At 38.8% G+C, this 19450-nt stretch overlaps 1 protein-coding gene across 1 annotated transcript; it reads right to left on the bottom strand.

Moving 5' to 3' along the window:
* Positions 1–510: 510 nt before the first annotated feature.
* Positions 511–18095, bottom strand: LOC108117419 (protein singed). Its single transcript, XM_041818093.1, has 7 exons — positions 17871–18095; positions 17403–17771; positions 4588–4864; positions 2971–3391; positions 2272–2841; positions 1960–2208; positions 511–1684 (listed from the first exon to the last, which is right to left on the bottom strand). The coding sequence occupies exons 3-7, from the start codon at positions 4790–4792 to the stop codon at positions 1591–1593; spliced, it is 1539 nt and encodes a 512-aa protein (XP_041674027.1). The 5' UTR covers positions 4793–4864; positions 17403–17771; positions 17871–18095; the 3' UTR covers positions 511–1590.
* Between the last annotated feature and the right edge of the window lie 1355 nt (positions 18096–19450).

Below are 19450 nucleotides of genomic sequence, written 5' to 3'. Positions count from 1 at the left end.
TGACAGTTGGCACCAATTTCCGCACACATTGCAGGTGGCCCGTCCGTGTGGCCCAGGGCGTAGCAGAGTTGTAAAGGAGGGACCACCGACCATTTGTCAGCCAGTCAATCAGAAACTGGCGGTCCTCAAACTTATTGCATTACGCGGCGTTGTTCATTTCCTGTTGGCCAAATTGATTGGCTATTGAATATTAAATACGAAATAAGAAAGCTTAAGAAATTCGTTAAATTTAAATTTCATTTAAAGATATTTACAGATTCCCTCTGAACTAAATCTTCATTCAAAGGTCTAACGGTATTTAGAAGAATAGCGGTCTATAGCAGAGTTGCATTGGGACGCAGAGTTGCCAGATGTACATATGTAACTTAAACAACAAATTCAAAATGTAGTGGGTTAAGCCAAATACAGCATTTAAAATTAGCTTCTTATAGGAGTTTTTAAATTATTTTGAAAACTTTACACCCCTCTTCCCGCCTAACAACACATAAAATTCATGAAAATGCAAAAGAGTCTTGTATATATGTATATATTTCATATGTATCATACAAAATTTCCATTTTAAGATTTAGCAACTAAATTGGGTTGAGTTTTTTGTTTCGATTTGAAGTGCACAAATTAAAAAAAAAAGATCACTAATTAATTAATTAAGAAATTGACGCAAATAAATAACAAAAAACTAATTCAATATATGCATATTTTAGATATAGTGGAGTTAAGTCCATTGCAAAATCGCCGTACGGAGAGATTTGATGTTTAATTTTTGACTTTGTTTTTTTCGTTTTTATTACAGATTAATTTTTTAAGGTTTGCTTAGAGACTACATTTTCTTTTTGTTTTGCATATTAAAATTGCTTGCTTGAGTGTGTGTTGCGTGTATGGGTAAATGTGTGTGTGTGTGTGTTTGTGTGAGCGTGTAAGACCGTGTGTATATGTTTGTGTGTGTCCATGTGTTATCGTTCATATCAATATGTATATATAAATATATAAATAAATTTATAGGAATATGTGTTGATTTATTTTTATTTTTTTCATTCATTTATGTTTTTTCTTGCTCTTATTTCCCTTTTTTTCTTTTTTTTTTTTAAGCTTTACGAATCGAATATGTATATATAGGTGTATATATGATGTGCTTGTATAACCATTATGTCTTTCATCATTTTTGCTGGCCTAGTTGCTGATATATATATATTTGATAAAACGGAAGGACTCGCGACAGAAGTTTCGTCTTGTTGTTGTCTACTCTAAAAAATGTGTTGTTCATGTTTTGTAGATATTCTCATCGTATAAAACGTATAAAAAGCTAAATAGGTTGTTTTAAAAAAAATCTCTCTTTCTATGTATACGTAGATCTTTATATATAAATATATAATTTTTTTCTTCATTTTTCATTCACTCTCATCTCCTTGGGTCTATCAACGTTTTTACCTTCGTTTTCTCTTTTCTTCGTTCATTTTGCAATTGCTGTTTAGGATATCAAATTCTTGTGCGACTTTTATCAGCGCTTCAGCTGCGCGGATCGATAATTAGTGGATCCCCGCTTGGATGGGAAGTGTGTGATTGTGATACTGATGACGCGTGCAGCAGCCCGCCCTAAAACTCCCACTGGGTGGCCGAATCGGTGCCATCGTCCAGCAGCTTGAAAGCCCCGTTCTTGGTAGCGCCCAGATACTTGCCCTGCTGCGATCTGAAATATATAAAATCAGCATTAGTTATCAATTGTTATGAAAAATGACAGGCAACGGTATTCGGAATAAAAGCTCAGAAGTTTCATAACTTTATATTTTGAAAATGTTTAAAAAGCCTGAATCAAATCAAAGAAAAACAGGAACTTTGCAACAACATGAATTCTAAGTAGCATCTCTCTGACTAACATTTATAAAACATTTATACAAGAGCCCTAATTATAAATAAACTTCCATTTGCTGTTATTCCGATTAAATCACCAAACGTGAGTCCAACCTTATGCAGATCCTGGTCGGCTCACGAAGCTCTAGGAAGAATCCATCGCTGGGCGCATCGGCGTCCACCGAAATGCTTTCGCCCTCTATGCGCCAGTACTTGCCACTGTGCGCCTTTAAATGCACCAGACCCTTCTGGGCACGCTCCACCAGGATGGTCTCATAGGTGGCCTTGTTGCACTCCAGCTTTAGGTTGCCGGGCGTGCGATAGCCCACGAATCCCTGCTCGCACTTCAGTACAAGAATTGGTCTACAAAAAAATAATTATCCAATCAATACAAATAATATTGAGTACCATAACCGAATGCCTTACCTATTTATTAAGTAGAAATAGAACTTAGCTATCTCCTCGATGGACTCCGAGGTGGCGAAAAGATGCCCAGACCGCTTAGTAGCCAAAAACTTTCCGTTGTTAGCCCGGAACGAGAGCGAGCCGTCACCGTGCCAAATAAGCTCGAAGAGGGCATCAGCACAGCGCCGATTCCCGGTGGCCTGGATGCCACCGCCCCCCGACAGGCACCAGTAGCGATCTTGGGTGGTGCGCAGAGCCCAGCGGTGTGCCGACCAGTCGTACTCCAGCTGGAACGTCTCATTCTCGCCGACCTCATCCTGGTTGGCCGTTACATCGACGCCCTGCTTAACGCTCACATATCGCAAATTAAGTCCGGCAATAAAAGAAGCCTGCGGCAGTGAGTCCTCCAGGGAGAAAAGCTCATCACGCGTAACCGACGACGAACGGGACTTAAGTACCGCCTTGGAGCCAATGGGCGACAAGTATTGACCCTGACGATCGCGTAGTGCCAGATGACCGCCATGATATTCGGCGCTAAACAGGCAATCCTCATTGCAAACAACCTGCAGTTTTCCATTGGCGTTCAGATATCTGTGTTGGACAAAGAAAATATGTTAGATCGATTGTACTTGAAGAAAAATAAATGGTTGTAAGCGATACAGCAGCATACTTATGCTGCACAAATGAACAACCATCTATGGAATTACTTTTACAACTTACTTGTTGTTGCACGTGTGCAGGGCATAACGACCGCCTTCTTCGGCACGGAACTCCAACGTAAAGAGCGTATCCTCGCCCCACGGAATGTTGGCGTCGACGTGGATCTCATCCTGCGACTCCGATAGATGGGCAAAACGCTTGCGCCCAATCGAACGCAGATTCACCTGCGGCCGGGCAGCCAAATGGACAGTCCAGAACTCACTAGCGCCGGGCGTCTTGGCTGTGCAGACCAGTTTGTCCGGAGTCCCGCCAAGGAAGTAGCCGCGCGACTCGTTCTTCAGCGCCCAACGACCGCTGCCGTCCTCACTGATGCTGATCTGGAAGCGGCTGCCCGCATCCCGCTCCTCGCTCTCGCACAGCACGTTGCCAAACTGATCGACCGAAAGGTACTTGTTCAGATGAGATCGTAAGTAGATAATACCTGGAACGAGTTGGGCGATGAAACGGATTAGATTAAAGCTTTTTAAAAGTAGAATTTTTGAATGAGACCATTGCAAATTGCAGATTTAATTAAATATAAATTAAATGAAATTATAAAATATTTTGTAATTAAAGAGATATATTCAAATGAAGAAGACTATCTAAGCTCAAAAACGTCTAAACAAAGACTAGAAATACCACCTGCTGACTAGACCAGCGCGCACTGTCGTCGATGCCATTTGGGCTATCGATAGCAGGCCATTTCGATTTGGCTCGCTTTCCAAACATTTTGAATGCTATCATCTATTAAGCCATTTGCTCAATCCATCCATTTATCCACCATGACCAGTAATAATAAAGCATGGGAGCATGGAGCAAGCCAATCCAGGAGCTGGGCAGCAAGGCCAGGCCAGGCCAGGCGAAGCAAGAAATTTTCAATTTGGATGAGCTATTTTAATGGCCACAACGAATGCCGGCTGACTTATGGCTTTGGTATTATAGAAAATGTTTATTAATTGCCAGTGGCAACGACCGGAGAGGCGGTGAATAAAAAAAAAAAAAATAATAATAAAAACAACAAAATACGAAAAAACCAGTTGCTTGGCTTTAATTGTAATTGCTGGCCACGGACACAACGGACTGCAAGTCCAAGTGCAAGTCAGACTCCAAAGCCCCAGCCCCAGCCCCAGCTCCAATTCCAATTCCAATTCCGATGCAGCCGCAGCTTGATAAATGATGCCAAATTCGTGAGGCGCTTTGTTTTCTACTCTCCAGTACGTCAAATTAGTGCGCAACTTGGTCTCCCCAAATGATTTATGTTGTAAATAAGAGAAGAAGAAGAAGAAGAAGAAAGCACAACTAACTGGCCAAGATGATAGTGATTACGGTTGGCAAATGGTTTCGACTCTGCCACTTAAGGCCCAGAGTTGGGGGGCTGCTAACTGGTTCCAAATATTAACCGCTCCCCAAAATGAATAAAACAAAAAAAAAATCACTTGCAGTCGTTGGATTAACATGCTTATCGGTATCTGCAGATAACGGGCACATGGATATTGTTTGCCATTTAAATGTTAAGGTGCGCCATCGATTAGCCAGAAAACCGTGTGGAAAGTCACAGATGTGGTTAGCAAAATAACAAGGGTCAAAAATATACATTTTGCAGTAAAAAAAATCCTATTTACTATTATGTATACTCACTTTCACCGGTGTTCGAGGGTTCCAGTGTCCACAGCTGCTTCTTCTTCAGACTGGCGCCATTGGCATTGAGCTTGAACCCGAAGGTCTCGGCGGTCATGTACTTGTGCTGGCCATTGATCAGGCCGATGGTCCACCATCCCTTCTGTTGGTTCTGTGAGATGATGTCGCCGTTGCTGTGGCCCAGCTCGCAGCCTTGGCCGTTCATGGTGCTGATGGGAGCAATCTTGGGGCTGTTTCCGGATTCCGGCTTCGTTTCAGAGAAAGAACAATTTTATGGCTGCAAAGGAAGAGTGAAAAAAGACGATGAGTTGCGGATGATTACAGGAGCGTAGTTTACAGTATAAGCATAATCTGAATAAAGTCTTAAACAATAAAGTGAACAATATGAGATGGCCTCTTATAAGCGAAATATTTATGGCAAATTTATTGATTTGAATTTGAAAAAATTTGTTTTTTTATAATTAATTTAATTTTTTATATAGAATTGAACTGATATACTAAAATGTACCCTTGTTAACTTATTATTGATAACGATTTTGCAAGACATGCCCCTCTTGTAACGCCCCTGGGTGAAAACATTGATTATTCCTTTAATTATGTAAAACTATCCGCTTGATTGATGAACACTTTGTCGAGGGGCGTGCAGAGAGATGGGCGACTGGGTGCAAGATTTATGGGTCGTCTCGTCGGGTCTACGACTACCACCACAACTGGGCTGTCAAACAGGGTCTCCACTGTCTTCACTGTCTGCCATGTGTGCTGCATGCATGCTGAATAGCAGGGGGTTCTGGGACGGGGTAGAGGAGATGTGGAGTTCTTCAGACTGAGGCATCTCGATTCGACTGCCTGGCATTGCCATTCTCATCTCAACAGGAAATGCAGATAACATTTGCATTACATGGCGACACATGTCGCTGATCCACAACTTCAACTTCTTACCCTGCAATATGTTTTTCTCTTTTCGACTTTTCCTTATTCAAGTCAGTTCCAATAAATTCAAACTCAACAGGCAGCAGTCAGCTGTCACAGCTTCGATGACACTTCTATCGTGCCATCGATAAAATTACATTTGATTCGTCGTCGTCCTAGCAGGTGTGTGTTTGGCACACTCGAAAACTGGTATGCACACACACCTACTGGGAATAGCAGGCAGCACACGCGAAGAATCCAATTAATAAATCTAGAGCAGAGAGACTAATCCTAAGCAATCAATTACCGGTTCGAATTAATCAGCTTTTAATGAACAAAACACCAGCTGAAAGATACAGTGAAAAGGTTGAAAAATTGACTGTTTTTGGCACCCATTAAGATGTTTCAAGATCGATTGAAAGTACTACAAATATTCACATTTTCATTGCACTGATAAAAAAATATGATAAGAAATGATACTCGTTTACGATGAAATTTCATCAATGATATGATATTTATATGGGCAGTATCTCCTTGACATGATTAAAAATGAAAGAAAGCGGTATCAAGATTTATTTTTTCGACTTGAAAGAACTTTTTGTAGCGGGAGATATCGAATTCACATATTCAATGATTTTGTAAATATTTTAGCACTTTTTATCTTTGTAAGAAATTGGTTCCTTTCCAATTGAATTATTTAAACGTAATAAAAACTTTTCTGAAAACCGTTTCTGCCACCGTTAGCCACTGATAACCAAGTGTTTCAAGTATTTACCAGCTGCAGCCACATTAAGGCCATTAGCAATTGCTGCAACAACAAAGAAAAAACGGCTGTGGCAAAAGATAAATAAGCCGCGAGTCATAAACATAAACACAGAATCAAGAACAAGAACAACTCATTAGCGTGACGCGTGCCTGCTAATCAGAGCTTATGAATCGCCGTTCCCGGATGAGTCAACAACTCCACACGGCCGACAATAAAAAAAAGCCACAGCCAGTAACGCTAAACATAAATTAAGAACATCAAGAAAAAACTATAAAAAAAAAGAATAAAATAAATAAAAAAAATATGACGAGGCACAGACAATAAAAAAAAAGAGTGGCAAAGAAAAACAGTCAAGGGGGCACACACAACAATAATCATAATAAATAAGCAGGGGAACTGAAACAGCAACAGAAACAGTTGATGCCACAAAAGGTGTGTGTTGGTGGAAATGAGGAGAAGGAAAAAACGAGGGGGATGGGGGGGGGCAGTTGGATTTTGCATTCTAATTTCTCAAAAAGGCAAACACAAAGGGGCGATAAAAAGGAGTTGAAGACAAAAGCGTGACAGCGACTCCTACATTTCCCTGTTTTTCTTTTGTTATTTTTACATTTTTCTAGGCGTTGGCTCCTGGACAGAGAAAAAAAAAATGGAAAACAAAAAATTGCCTAGAGGACGATGGCCTGGGCGTTGGCTTAAAAGCAAATCGCAGATGGAAGATTATCATCAAATGAAATGCAAACGAAAATGAAAATACAAATAAAAACGAAAAACGAATGGCCAAAAACGACAATTGGGAAGGAAAAAATAAGATCATCTTGAAACTAAGAGCCAACAACCATAAAACATTAGTCATGAAAAACTGTCATTAGGCTTAAATAATTATAAATAATAAAAGTAATTAGAATCATTTAGATTCTCATTAGGCGAAGTTTTTAAGATTTTATTGCAATAGTTGAAATGATATTATAATTATTTATTCTGCTTTAATAGGTTTTTAAAGGAGATATTTAATAATTATCTAATCATAATCACAATTATTTCTTTGTTCAAAAATATGGTTAATAGTTTTCTGCGTGTGCAATTCGCAAGTTTTGGCTATCTCTGGGTTTTTTTTTCCAACTTTTTGCTGAAGTCAACGCTCGCTATATGGATGCCTCGTCAGCTTAAAGCTCTTCAAATTGTACACCTCTCACCTTTCCCCGCTGTTTTGGCCAACTGCTTCTTAACGTCTTTCGACATTTATTTTCAGGTTAAATGCAATTCGATAGGCGAAAATGTTTGAACAATTTCGCTGGAAAATTAATTATTGCCATTTGCAAGACGATTTCCACACACTTGAGCAGTGCAAATCATAATTAAATATGCAAACGAGTCGGGGGGTTTTTCTTTTTTCATGCTTTGGCTTTTTGGTCAGTCTCTTATACAGAGGTCAGAAGACTGAAGATTTCCCGGCAAAGATACACAGAGACGTCCTCAAGCAATTAGACAAAGCAATGTTGGACGGGCAAACACAAACAGTTAGGCACAACCGTTGCAGCAGCAGCCAACTTGCAATAGCAACATCATCAACTGCAACACCATCCTCATCATCATTACCATTATCATCATTATCGGAAGGCCTTGGAGGCACAAGCAGCGCCAATTACTGCAAATGGAGTGCCGGGCATCGCCAAGCGGAACAAATGCAGCCACACTGCCTCCACATCCACATACACATTCATGCCATCATCTACCCAAACATCCATATCCATGTTCGTGTCCATCTCTCGATGGCAAAAGGCCCAGAAGCTGTTGCCAAGTGGCTCTGATACGGCCTTTGTCTGCTTTTAACTACGCTGTTTTTCAAAGAGAATCTATTAACGTGGAGCGAGGAAAATATGCTGTGGGTTTATTTTAAAAATGAATAAAATAAACAGAAATTAATATTCTTTAAGTATGTAAGAAAACGATATATTCAAGCTCTGCATTTAATCCGCAACAAATTTCAAGCCAAGTTTTGTATTTCTTAAATAAATATCTATTTTCTTTTTTCAGATAATGAAGCTGATTTTGGTATGATGGCTAAGCCAGTTCTAGGCTATAATAATTGCAGGAGAGTATAAAATTTAAAAAAAGAAACCAAGGGTTTTCACAGGGTATTACGACGTTTGTTATTCGTCGACAAGCTTCTTCTTCTTCTCCTTTTTGACTGCTGATTATTATTCTGTTGCTGCTTCCACTTTTTCTTCTTGTTGCTCTGCTCTGCTGGCAAATCAATTAAATTACACTATCAATATCGGCGATTGAATGTTTCCCATGTGCGAGTGTGTGTTTGTCTGTGCGAATTTCAGCTGCAAAAGTATCTGTATCTGTACCTTTTATCTTTCCCTTGATGTGTATGTGTGTGTTTGTGGAGTTATTAAAACGCAATCTAATTAAATGAAATTGCACACGCACACTATGATGGAGTGTATATTTGTGCTCTGTTTTTTTTTTTTTGTATGTGATGTGTGCTTTTAGCAAATTACGAAAATGTAAAATATGATGGAAGCTTTATCGCATCCAGCGCACCTTTCACCAATTGACGTGTTGCTCTGCCTGGCTCTCCACCTCCTCTTGCTTTCTTCTCTGTCCGTTCCTCCTATCCCCTACTTTTTTTTTTTACCGCCTAACCTGCTTACATTTTGCGTGTGTTTCGCTCTCATGCGTGCTCTGCTTGCTTTGCTGTCGGCGTCGCTGCTTCTGTATTGGCTGGTTAATGATAACGGTAAAGCTAGCTAGCTGATAAACGCAGTCGCATTTAAACAATGCGAACAGATCCGAGATCTTGAGAATCCGAGCGCCTCATAGTCAGACTTTCCAGTGCAGCTGTTGCCACTTCATCTTCATCTTAGTCTCTAGCTCTTCTTCTTATTCTTCTTCGCATGCGAGGAACACAGTAAACACTCAAAATCTAAACCAATACAGTAAACATATTTGCAATAATCCTCATTTCTAATACAAAAATCTTTCTTTTTATTTACATATGAGTGTAAAATTCTAGAGGAAGTGAAATGCTATAAAACGACCTTCACTAGTCTTTTGATAGTTTGGATTTTTACATAGATCCTTTTCTGGATGTACGTAAATTATATAAATACCCTTGCCATCGAAACCTACTAAAATATAATAAGCTTGACATGAGCTCTCACGTGCACTATTTATTTTATTGTCGTAAACTTAAGACCATCACAAATGTGTTGCATAATAGCTAATGAGCTTTTCATTAACGAACTTCCACTGTGGTTGGCGAATTTCCATGCATTATTTCTTTTTTTTGCCCCGAATTAAAGACCTGACATGGCATTCGGTAATTTTTCTCATAAGCGCAATAAATCAGTGACAAAAGACCCAGACATCGATTGTGCGATTGTATATTTTCTTTCTTTCTTAAGCTGGCTGGCTTGTTGGCTCTTTTATAACATTTTATAAACAGCCTTAAATGAGACGGCGAAATGAGTCAGATGGGGGGTTGGTGGGAGAAGAAATATGTTGCAGCATACGGTATATTTTACTGTAATGCAACAGCAAGTGGAGCAACATTGGCGTTCTAAAAATACAAACACAACCAAAGATCATCTACGCCTAACAAGACATTAAGAGGGGGGTGTGTGTGTGTGTGTGTGCGGAAGCATTGGAGCTTCGAATTCTCCGGTTCTCGGCTCTAAAGACTCTCTTCTGGTCAAAGAAATGGAAACATTGAAGAGGCATAAGCATGTAGCATGTATAGAAGTGAAGCAGGCTGCTACAGTTAACGAGTCTCCTCAACTTACACCACCTGTCTCTGTTGCACTTTCTTCTTTAAATCAAGTAGTAAGAAGTGGCAAGGTAGCGCCCTCCCTTTCCCACTCTCATCTGACGCACGCGCGCACGCGCTCTCAAGCGTTGCAGCATTGCATTGTGATCGTGTTCGTGTTGCAGCTTTTATGGCTGTCAAGAATGCGTCGCAGCAGACTCAAGGAATCGGCAAGTAATAAGGGAAACCGAAAATCTAAATACCCTTTCAATGTCTGTCCAAATCTTCGGTTGATGGCCTTTAGAAAAATCCACAAATTTTCGTTTATTTTTTACATCTAAATCTAGAAATTTATGATTCACCATAATCATCTAACAATTTAATGATTTAATAGAGAATGTCTTTAATTAAATAGTCAAATATTATATATTTTAAAAGACAAAATATGTATCTTATTTATATAACAACTTTTCATACTAAATTCCTGAAAATATTGTAATATACCCAGGTGAGTCAGGGTACCATGGATATGGATGGCAGCGTCTTGAGCGAAGATACTTGAAATGTGAATAGTGAGATGCAAAAGCGTTTACACCGCGCAAACACTCTTGAACTTGATGTGTTGCCTTGGGCCTGTTATTTATAAAACATTTTGCGGTTGTTTATTGTTTTTCCCCAGCGCCAAAGCCGATGAAAACAAAAGAAAACAACTTTCTTCGTGTTTGGCGGAGAATTTACATGATGATCTTGCAGATGAAATTTCGCCAAACAGAAGAAGCAAAGCGAATATCTGCAGTCTTGTGCAGGCGAAATGAGTATTGAATTGAATTGATATAAAGCGATATATGAAAGCCATTATATGGCCATGATCAGTTACGATAATTGCGGACATGTTGTGATGGCACACAAACAGCCCGCTGCTGTTACATATCCATAATGAAGCCTTACAAGAGCCACAAGCACAAGCACACAACATCGACGACACAATTCAATTAACAACGAATTCAATAGCCGATCGGTCGTCTATAATCGGCGATCGTTTGTCACGGCAACCACTCAACTAAAATCAACTCAACTCGACCACTCAGCAGGTCACCTTTCCAATTGTTTTATAATTACCCACCGCAAAGCTTTTCTTTTTGTTTTTTTGTTTTCTTATTTTCTTCTTCATCATCTTTACTTCAGTTACCACTATATTTTTGTTATGTTTTGCGGTTTTTGCATTTTAGAAAGCGCCAAAACAAGTGCAGCAATCAATTATTACGAGGCAAATGATCGACGGCTTTAAAAAGTAAAAGTCACCAACGACGACAAAAGATTAACGAATTTGTATATTTTGATTTTCGGCGGTTTGCCAAAAACCGTTAGAACAGCGCTGGTGTCGCAATCGAAGTTGGCTTTAAACTTTAAGGCCATTGTTATACAAATTTTTGGCCTCAAAGATGATGATAGTGACAAACGGCATCCCCAACGGCGCTACCTAAAAATAACAAACTGAACGTGGTTTTAACGATGTGCACAGCGAGAAAAAATGAAAGAGATTAGGAAATATGTTTAGAGATTTATATATATTTTGTTTACGATCGATTTTACCGTTTACATTCCCGATTAAACCGCGTTTGATCCCAAATTTTATTGGCTTCCCTCTTTTGTTTTAAAGATGGGTTCAATAATATTTCGTATACAGCTTGATATTGCCGATTGTTATTAACTAGCAAATTATTATTCTCTGTGTATTTCGTCTAAACCGATTCGATCCAATGCAATTTACAGTTGAAACGAGACGATCGGTTGGATGGATGGACGACAATCAAAAAATCAAAATCAATAATGAAATGGAGTGATTTCAAATAGAGAAATCAATGAAAGCCACAAAAAAGAAGGCAGACCAAACAAGACGAAACGGTTTTGGGCTCGGGTTTTTTTTCTTTGTCTATCGCTCTCTTTCTAACTTCGACTCGTTTCTTTCTTCGAAAGATTAAAGTGAATAAGGGGGGAAAATATGAAGGAGGGATCAAAATAGATGGGGGATGGTCTGCAATTAAGTTGAGTTTTGGTTTATTGGACGCATCTGTGTATGTGTTTGAAAACATCTGTGGCATAAGATACAAAACAGTTAACGGTCTTCTTCATCGTTTCGTTTCGATTCGTCCATTCGATTTTGTTGTGTTGTTGTGGCAACACTGAAATTACCGCTGTGCTCTCGGCGAAGCAGGTAAAATGATTTATGCACCAATTATATGTATATGAACGCCGACAGCAGAGAGCGCGGGAAAGTCGCTTGGAAAATCTTCGAAGCGTTCGACCCACCGTCTACCATATTTAATCCCCCTCCCCTTGCCACATTAATAATTTGTTCGCATTTTCAATACATAATAACAATGCGCATAAATATCACGGAGTCGAGCAAATTGCATAGAGCAGATGCCTCTGGCAGACATGAAAAAATGCATTTTTTTTGCTTACCCTGGATCAATATTTTTTTTCACCATCTTTCACAAAGAATTCCGGGCAAATGGATTCAATCGAATTAAGGGGCTGGCTGTTTGAAGCCATTCAATTCGAATTTATTATTATTATTATTGCTATGAATTATTCGCAGAGCTAGTGCTAGTTTTGGACTACATTTAGTTTTATAGAAAACTCAAATCTGCTAAGATTTATTCAGAGTGTTTTCAAAGGAGTTCATTTATTATTTATTATTGCATATTTTAAGCAACCATCAAGATTTAATGTAGTTTTGGAATAAATACGGCAAATGCCTTAGAAAATGGTGTGTTAAATTAAAACAATTCCAACATTTTGTTAGTTAAATTGCCTTAAAAATGCAAAATGTCTTTTAATTTTGGTTAACCTTAAACTGAACCTGGAGCCAAAGCCAAATGGCATGGCATTTATGTCTCACTTGACAACCAGCTGAACCAGTTGCAGTGGGATTCGCATTCGCATTCGGATTCGGAGTTGCAATGGCCTCCAGTCACTGCACTTCACCCAAAAGCATCTTTGGCATCTGGTTGCGGTTTTTTCTACCTTTTTTTTTCTTCATCATCGCAACAAGTTTATCAGCGGCAAAAAACTGCAACTGCAACTTGCACTTGTGTGGCATGCGCCAATTGCCACGCCCCTATAGTCTGCCAGCCGCCTCACAAAATGAATTTTTGGCGACACCTTCGGGTAAAAATCCCATCGCCATTTACCACCCGTCGCTGACGAAATTAGCATAAATCTCTCAAAGATGCAAAAAAACTATATTGTTTTACTGAGCTGAGAAAAAAATGCATATACGAATATGAAGATAACAAGGTTTAACAACTATCACATAAAGAAATCAAATTGTTTTCAAATATTTTTACATTTGGAACAAATAACACATAAAGAACAAAAGACACATGACTTTATGAAATATTATTTTTGAAATATTACTACTTTTGACACAAAATAATAAAGATAAAGTGTCAGCAATAGTTAAGCTCAAACTTTGTACCATTCTGTGGGTACCATCGTCTTGGCTTAGTTATAAACAAAATAAGTTCTTGTTTGGCAAAAAATCAGGATTACTACTTTTAAGGTCACTAGTCAACAATCATTGGTCATATTTTGTTGTATCTTTGTCATCAAATCAAATCCCACAATCAAATAAACGACTGTTTTGGGCAGCAAACAATAAAAAATGTATACCCCTTTAACGTTTTTCACACCCTTTCAATTGTTATTATCGGCCTTAGTAGAGTTCTTTTGTGAATTCAATCAATTTTTGTTGATAATTCCGTTTTATATTTATGCATTTAGCATTATCAAACGGAAGCGTTTTAATGTTTGGGCCTGCGATACTAAAGGGCCAATGAACCCAACAAAATATCGCCGGAAGAAAAATCTGAAAAGGCTGACGGCAAAGACCCGAGAGCATATCAATTATTTGTACTGCAATCGCGGCAATGAAAGGGATTCAGATGGGTATTGGGGATGGGGTATTGGGATGTGGAAGTGCAGCAACGGCCAAGTGCAGCAACGGCGACGACAACGACAGGCGGGCGCCTTTGGAACCCCTTCCCTTCGAAGATTTCAAAATACCATGCCCATTTGCATTGATAATGCCCACAAGTCGGGGAGTCAACGCGGGCCATTGATATATGGGCCTTAAGTGAGTTTTTTAAGTTGGCAGGAAAGGCAAAACACAAGAGGCAGCTTGAATCACAAGTAGTCGGGACGTTGGGAACTTGGTTGTATACTCGGGAAGGGGTTAGGGCGTGCCGTTGAAAGCGAAACCAGTCAACAAGAAAAATATATACAACAAAAAAAAGGAGTAAGGAACAGGAATACAACAATGTTAGGGGACATGACTCAACAGCAGCAACAGATATACGGGAGTACAAAATGCTCGTATACACAACAAAGGGGCAGTGCTGTATTGCCTAAGAAACTAACAAACAATCGGAAGGGAATCGCTATCAAACGAAACTGAAACCCTTTTTTAGCCCGCAGGGATTAGTAAATGGAAATTGAGTAAATAAAATGGGAAGAAAATGTTCTTGCTTGCGGTTGATTTATAATTAGCAGCCCTGATTAATTATTATCCTATAAACAGCACAAAAATTTCTACAAGTCAAAAGAAATTAATGATTCAATCGTATTGAGATTCCAAGAAGGAAATATAAATTGTATATAAGCTCTGTGGTATATATAAAATTCGTAATCTGTAAAGTGATTTTCTTCTTCGAATAAAAAATGAATATATGCGTTAATCACAAAAATATATAATTTAAAAATAACGAAAAAATAAATGCAAAATCGAACAAAGAAATTTGAGTTAAATGAAAGAAGGGTTCATCTGGGAGATATACATAAATAGCTTATCCAGTGGCTTGCATTCCGTTCAACCCTAGACACACCCAAATCTCCTCACAACTCATCCTCTCACCCCCCTTAACCATCGAAACGTCCCTATCCCCAGTGACAATGAGTGCGTAAAGTGCGTTCAAGGACGGGCGACAGCTGCAATTGATGACAGATACGAGGGTGTATGGGTAAGGTGGAGACGACACAAGACGGGGGTGTAATGCCAGCATATGCAGCCGAAATCCAAAAACAAGTACATAGGCACACTCCCATAAATAGGCGCATACATACAGATGCGGACACGATTTTAGGAAGTATTTTAAAAGTGGTTAAAAGTATAGTTAAGGAATCTATAAAGAACTCTTGGTGTTGTATCTGAAAGACTTAATATATAGAATATAATATTATATTTTCATGAAAAAACAACTAGTGTTTTGTCCATAGCTGTTTTGTATGTACTTAGTCTTAAGCAGACTTTTGCGACAATGGCTTCTGCGGACAAAAACTTTAAGAAATGAAAAAGTGAGGAAGCAGCTCGATGGGTGGGCAATTTGAGAGGGCTGGGGGCATCGACTTGAATAAAGGTGGTGTGGGTGGGGGTTGTCATTGTCGATGTACCTGATTTCCGGCGCGCAACGGAAGCATTCGATTGCCATTCCACATAAGCAGCCGGGAAGACTTTATATACGTATCTTTATATATATATATTTATATATATGATGATATGGGAGACGTTGCCAATAGTACAAGCAAAATCACACAAACAAAACGTGAGTCAGTGACAGGAGGGGTTTTATGTGCTACAAGTCTACCTTCCATCCATTTTCAGGGGAATTTCGCTCCTGGCATACTAATTGATACCGAGAACCCAAAACGAAAAAGCCGGCTAAAATGCAAAATCCTCATTGAAAATTATTGATTTGCCATTTTACTGGGATAGGGCAGGATACAACACCGATGGGGGAGTGCCCAGAGGTTGGTAGGGGTTTTCGGGGGTGCCCGAGGGGTGATTGTGCAAAATGAGGCAGAAACGCACTGCGAAAACAAAAGAAATATTTATGACGTGTCGTCGTTGGTCGCCCACCATGGGTCCAAAAAATGTTTGTCAAAGCCAAATTGCAATTTTCCAATTGAATGCAAAACTTCGACTGAAAAAACATAATACATCCCTCTGCCACAATGGTGGTTGGCTGAATTTTTGTGAAAGGAACGAAAATTTATTTGTTTTTTTTCGATTTTTAAACAACTTTAAGAGGAAACAAATTGTTAACTAATTCCTAATTGTTTTGTCGAAGTGAAATCATACATTTTTTTTAATACTGTACGGTAATTTTCACTTTTTAAAGTGATTTAAGCGCAATAAGGAAAACGCCCAACGTGAACATGAAGTACATAAAGAAAAATGTATGTGATAAAGTAAATTATTTAAGGAGTAAGCGAACACCTTTTTTAATCTTCTTAATATTCAAGAGATATATAAGTTCATGGAAGTAATTTTGAACAATGAGAAAATATAATTTTACGTGAAATCGGATTTAATATTGCGCATTTATATTTTTCCCGGTGTAGACGGACGACAGGACAAACGGAACTTATGGACGGACAGGAGCGGAAGAGCAGACACGGATACATACACAGAAATACGAATACAAATACGATTCGGATTGGATGCATTTTCGAGCATGGAAACAAAGGAACAAAAAGTAAACTCTGTGCAGCCAAAAGAAAGGAGCAGGAGAAAACATAAACAAGGCAAAACTAAACACAAAGAGAAATAAGACATAGAGAAATAACAGTTAGAAAGGGGTGGTGGCACCTGGACTGCGTGTTTATGTCTGTTTATAGTTGAACTTGAATGATTGAAACGAGTCAGAAAAGAGAGGATTGCAAAAGAAGAAGTAGAGAAGAGAGGAATGCCAATGTCAAGGCAATTAGCCAGCCGAAAGCCGGTTGGAAAAATCAGCGGTCTGAACTGGAAAACAATGCCACAAGGTGGAGTAGCCGAAGGAGAGCTCAAAATGAAATGCTAAAGTGAAAAATGCTAAAGCGAAAATAAGTGGAGAGGCGGAAAAAACAGAAGAAAAAAATAGGCAGCAAAGCGAACTGACAACTGCCATAGATTTTATGACTTGCAAGAGGCCCAGAGTAAAAACCGTGGCCATTGGCTTTTACACCTGGAAATGGAGCAGCAGACGGCTCTGTCTAATTTGCACAAGACGTCTGGATATAGAGATGGTAATGTGACATGATAATTCGAAATTCTTTGTTTTTTAACTTTATTATCTTGAATTCTGGGGCATAAAATTTGCCCAAACATAATTTGTTTCGTAAAGTGCACGGCAATAGAAAATAAATTAACTTTTTAAAATTGCAAAGAAGACGTATGCAAATAAAATTAACCTAAGGACCAAAATCAAATATTAAGAATTTCTTAAATATGTTTATAAAACATATTGTTTCGCGACACGAATCAAAGCAAGATAATGGGCCACCACTAGACTGGATGAGAGAGCAAAGGAGAGCCATCTTTGGGCAAGGAATTCCACTTACTTTCTTTGCTTTTGCTGCTCCTTCTTTTTGGCTCTTCGCTCTTTGCTGCTGCTCTGCCTTCGGTGTTGTTTATGGTGCTTTTGTTGTTGTGGTTTTACAGTTGTTGTTGTTGTTTCTCGGCGAGATCGAGATGTCACTTAGTCGCTTGTTTTAAAGTATTAGGTTGTTGGTTATTATCCTGTTTTTCTTTTCGTTTTCTATTTAGCACTCGCTCTCTCGTCTCCTTTTTGTCTACCTTTTAGCCGGTGTTTTTTCAGTGCGTTCGTGTGCGTTTGTGTGCGTGTCTGTCGTCACACCCTTCACTTCGCCAATTCGAAATTCGAATATATATATCTGGGAATATTTTGGCCAGAAATTTTACTTCTCACACTTCACACAATGCAAAAAAAAAAAGTTGAAGAAAAAAACGTAAACAAATCACGGTCAGGGCGGTAATTAATTTGTATTTTTCTTTACTTTGTACGTTACCCTGCTCAAATCGGCAGAAGGCAATCGAACGCTTTGCTTTGTCCGGCTCTTTTTTGGTATGGCAGGAAAGGATTTTCACGATTCGAGATTTCTGATTGCAGGTTTTTCTGAGACGAGACGCATGCGCGCACAAAAGTTAAGTTTGATTTCTGCTATTGCCTTTGCTTCGAGACAGATAGAGAGGAGAGAACGACCGTTCACGAATTGCACTCGAGTGGGAATGAAACCCGTTGCGAGTGAGGCCGCACTATTTGTATCGCCCGCCAGAGATGCCGCTGTTGTGTTTGTTGCGATTTCCCGCTGAAAAGGCGGGATTGGCTATCTTTCTAGCTAAACTTTTAGAACTTCAAAAACACCTGAAGAATATAATTTAAATAATAAAAATAAGTTAAATTATGTGTAAACTAATTTTTAAATAAATAAAAAAGAAGCAAGTTAACATTTCGGTAAACCTTTTTATATGTGATGTAAAATATATAGCCTCAGCACAGACAAAATAAGAGACAGCCAACGGTCTCTGTTGCCTTACAGTAACAGTAAACAACGTCTGCTTGCTAACAGTGGTGTTAACTTTCGCGCGGGATTTAAAATCCGAAATCGTAACGGTGCCTGAGCAAAGGAAATGTGCATAACTTAAGCGCATTGCATATTTAATTGCAACTGCAGCCGAAACTGCATCCGAAACTGCAGCTGGCCACCCGAAAGACGCGTCTCAGTCGTTTTGCTTGGCTGGCGACCGAGACTTTAGTCGAGATTCGGATTCAGATTGAGTCTAAGCCCCAGGTGTTTTATGCTCTAATAACCTGCGCTGCACTTGCTTTTATTGAATGCTGCACGTTAGTTTCGGACCTCCGTTCCGATTTGGGCCCGGATTTCACCAAAATCCTTTAAATCAACACACATGAATATTTATACTAATTTTAGACTTTACAGTTGTTAATCACTGAATATTAACGTCGGCCGTCTCTGCTCTTCACGGCTCCTTGGGTACCAGAAATCTTAAGCGGAGTTAATTATGCCCGCAAATTAATGTTTAACTGCATACCAAGTCGTTTTTCATTCAACTATGTATGTTTTTATTATAATTTAAACTTACAGCGCGCTGCCAGCAAAGTTTGTCGTTTCCATAGCACTGATTTTATACTTATCGCATTAAACACATAGGTTGTCATGTCAACAACCTTTATTTTCATTGAAATTATAAAGATAAATCATTTACATATTTCAGAGCACCATTGAACTTTCTAGATTTCTTCTGTATTGTTCTGGATTAAAATGTTGATTTTGGTCTATTTCATAGTTTATTTAATTTATAAATTATGGTGAATTAATTCTCTTTAACCCTGATCACAGCTGTTCATAGTCATTAAACTCTAATTTCAAATTAAAGTTCTTTTTAAATCCCCAATAATCTTTATTTAAATTTATCATTTCAACATATTAAGGGTAATAATAATCAATAGTAAATAATTTCTAAACCTCAGCTCAGACTAACGTTAGGTCAACTTTCTAATAACAAATTCTTTGAACTAATTCCAATGTCACATGCAGTGAAATTATTTGCCCAAAATACTATTGGA

Source organism: Drosophila eugracilis, unplaced genomic scaffold (genome assembly GCF_018153835.1).
Source record: "Drosophila eugracilis isolate 14026-0451.02 unplaced genomic scaffold, ASM1815383v1 contig_2147, whole genome shotgun sequence".
Classification (NCBI taxonomy): Eukaryota; Metazoa; Arthropoda; class Insecta; order Diptera; family Drosophilidae; genus Drosophila; species Drosophila eugracilis.
The sequence above is the reverse complement of the archived record's forward strand: the minus strand, read 5'-3'. Positions and strand labels throughout refer to the sequence as shown.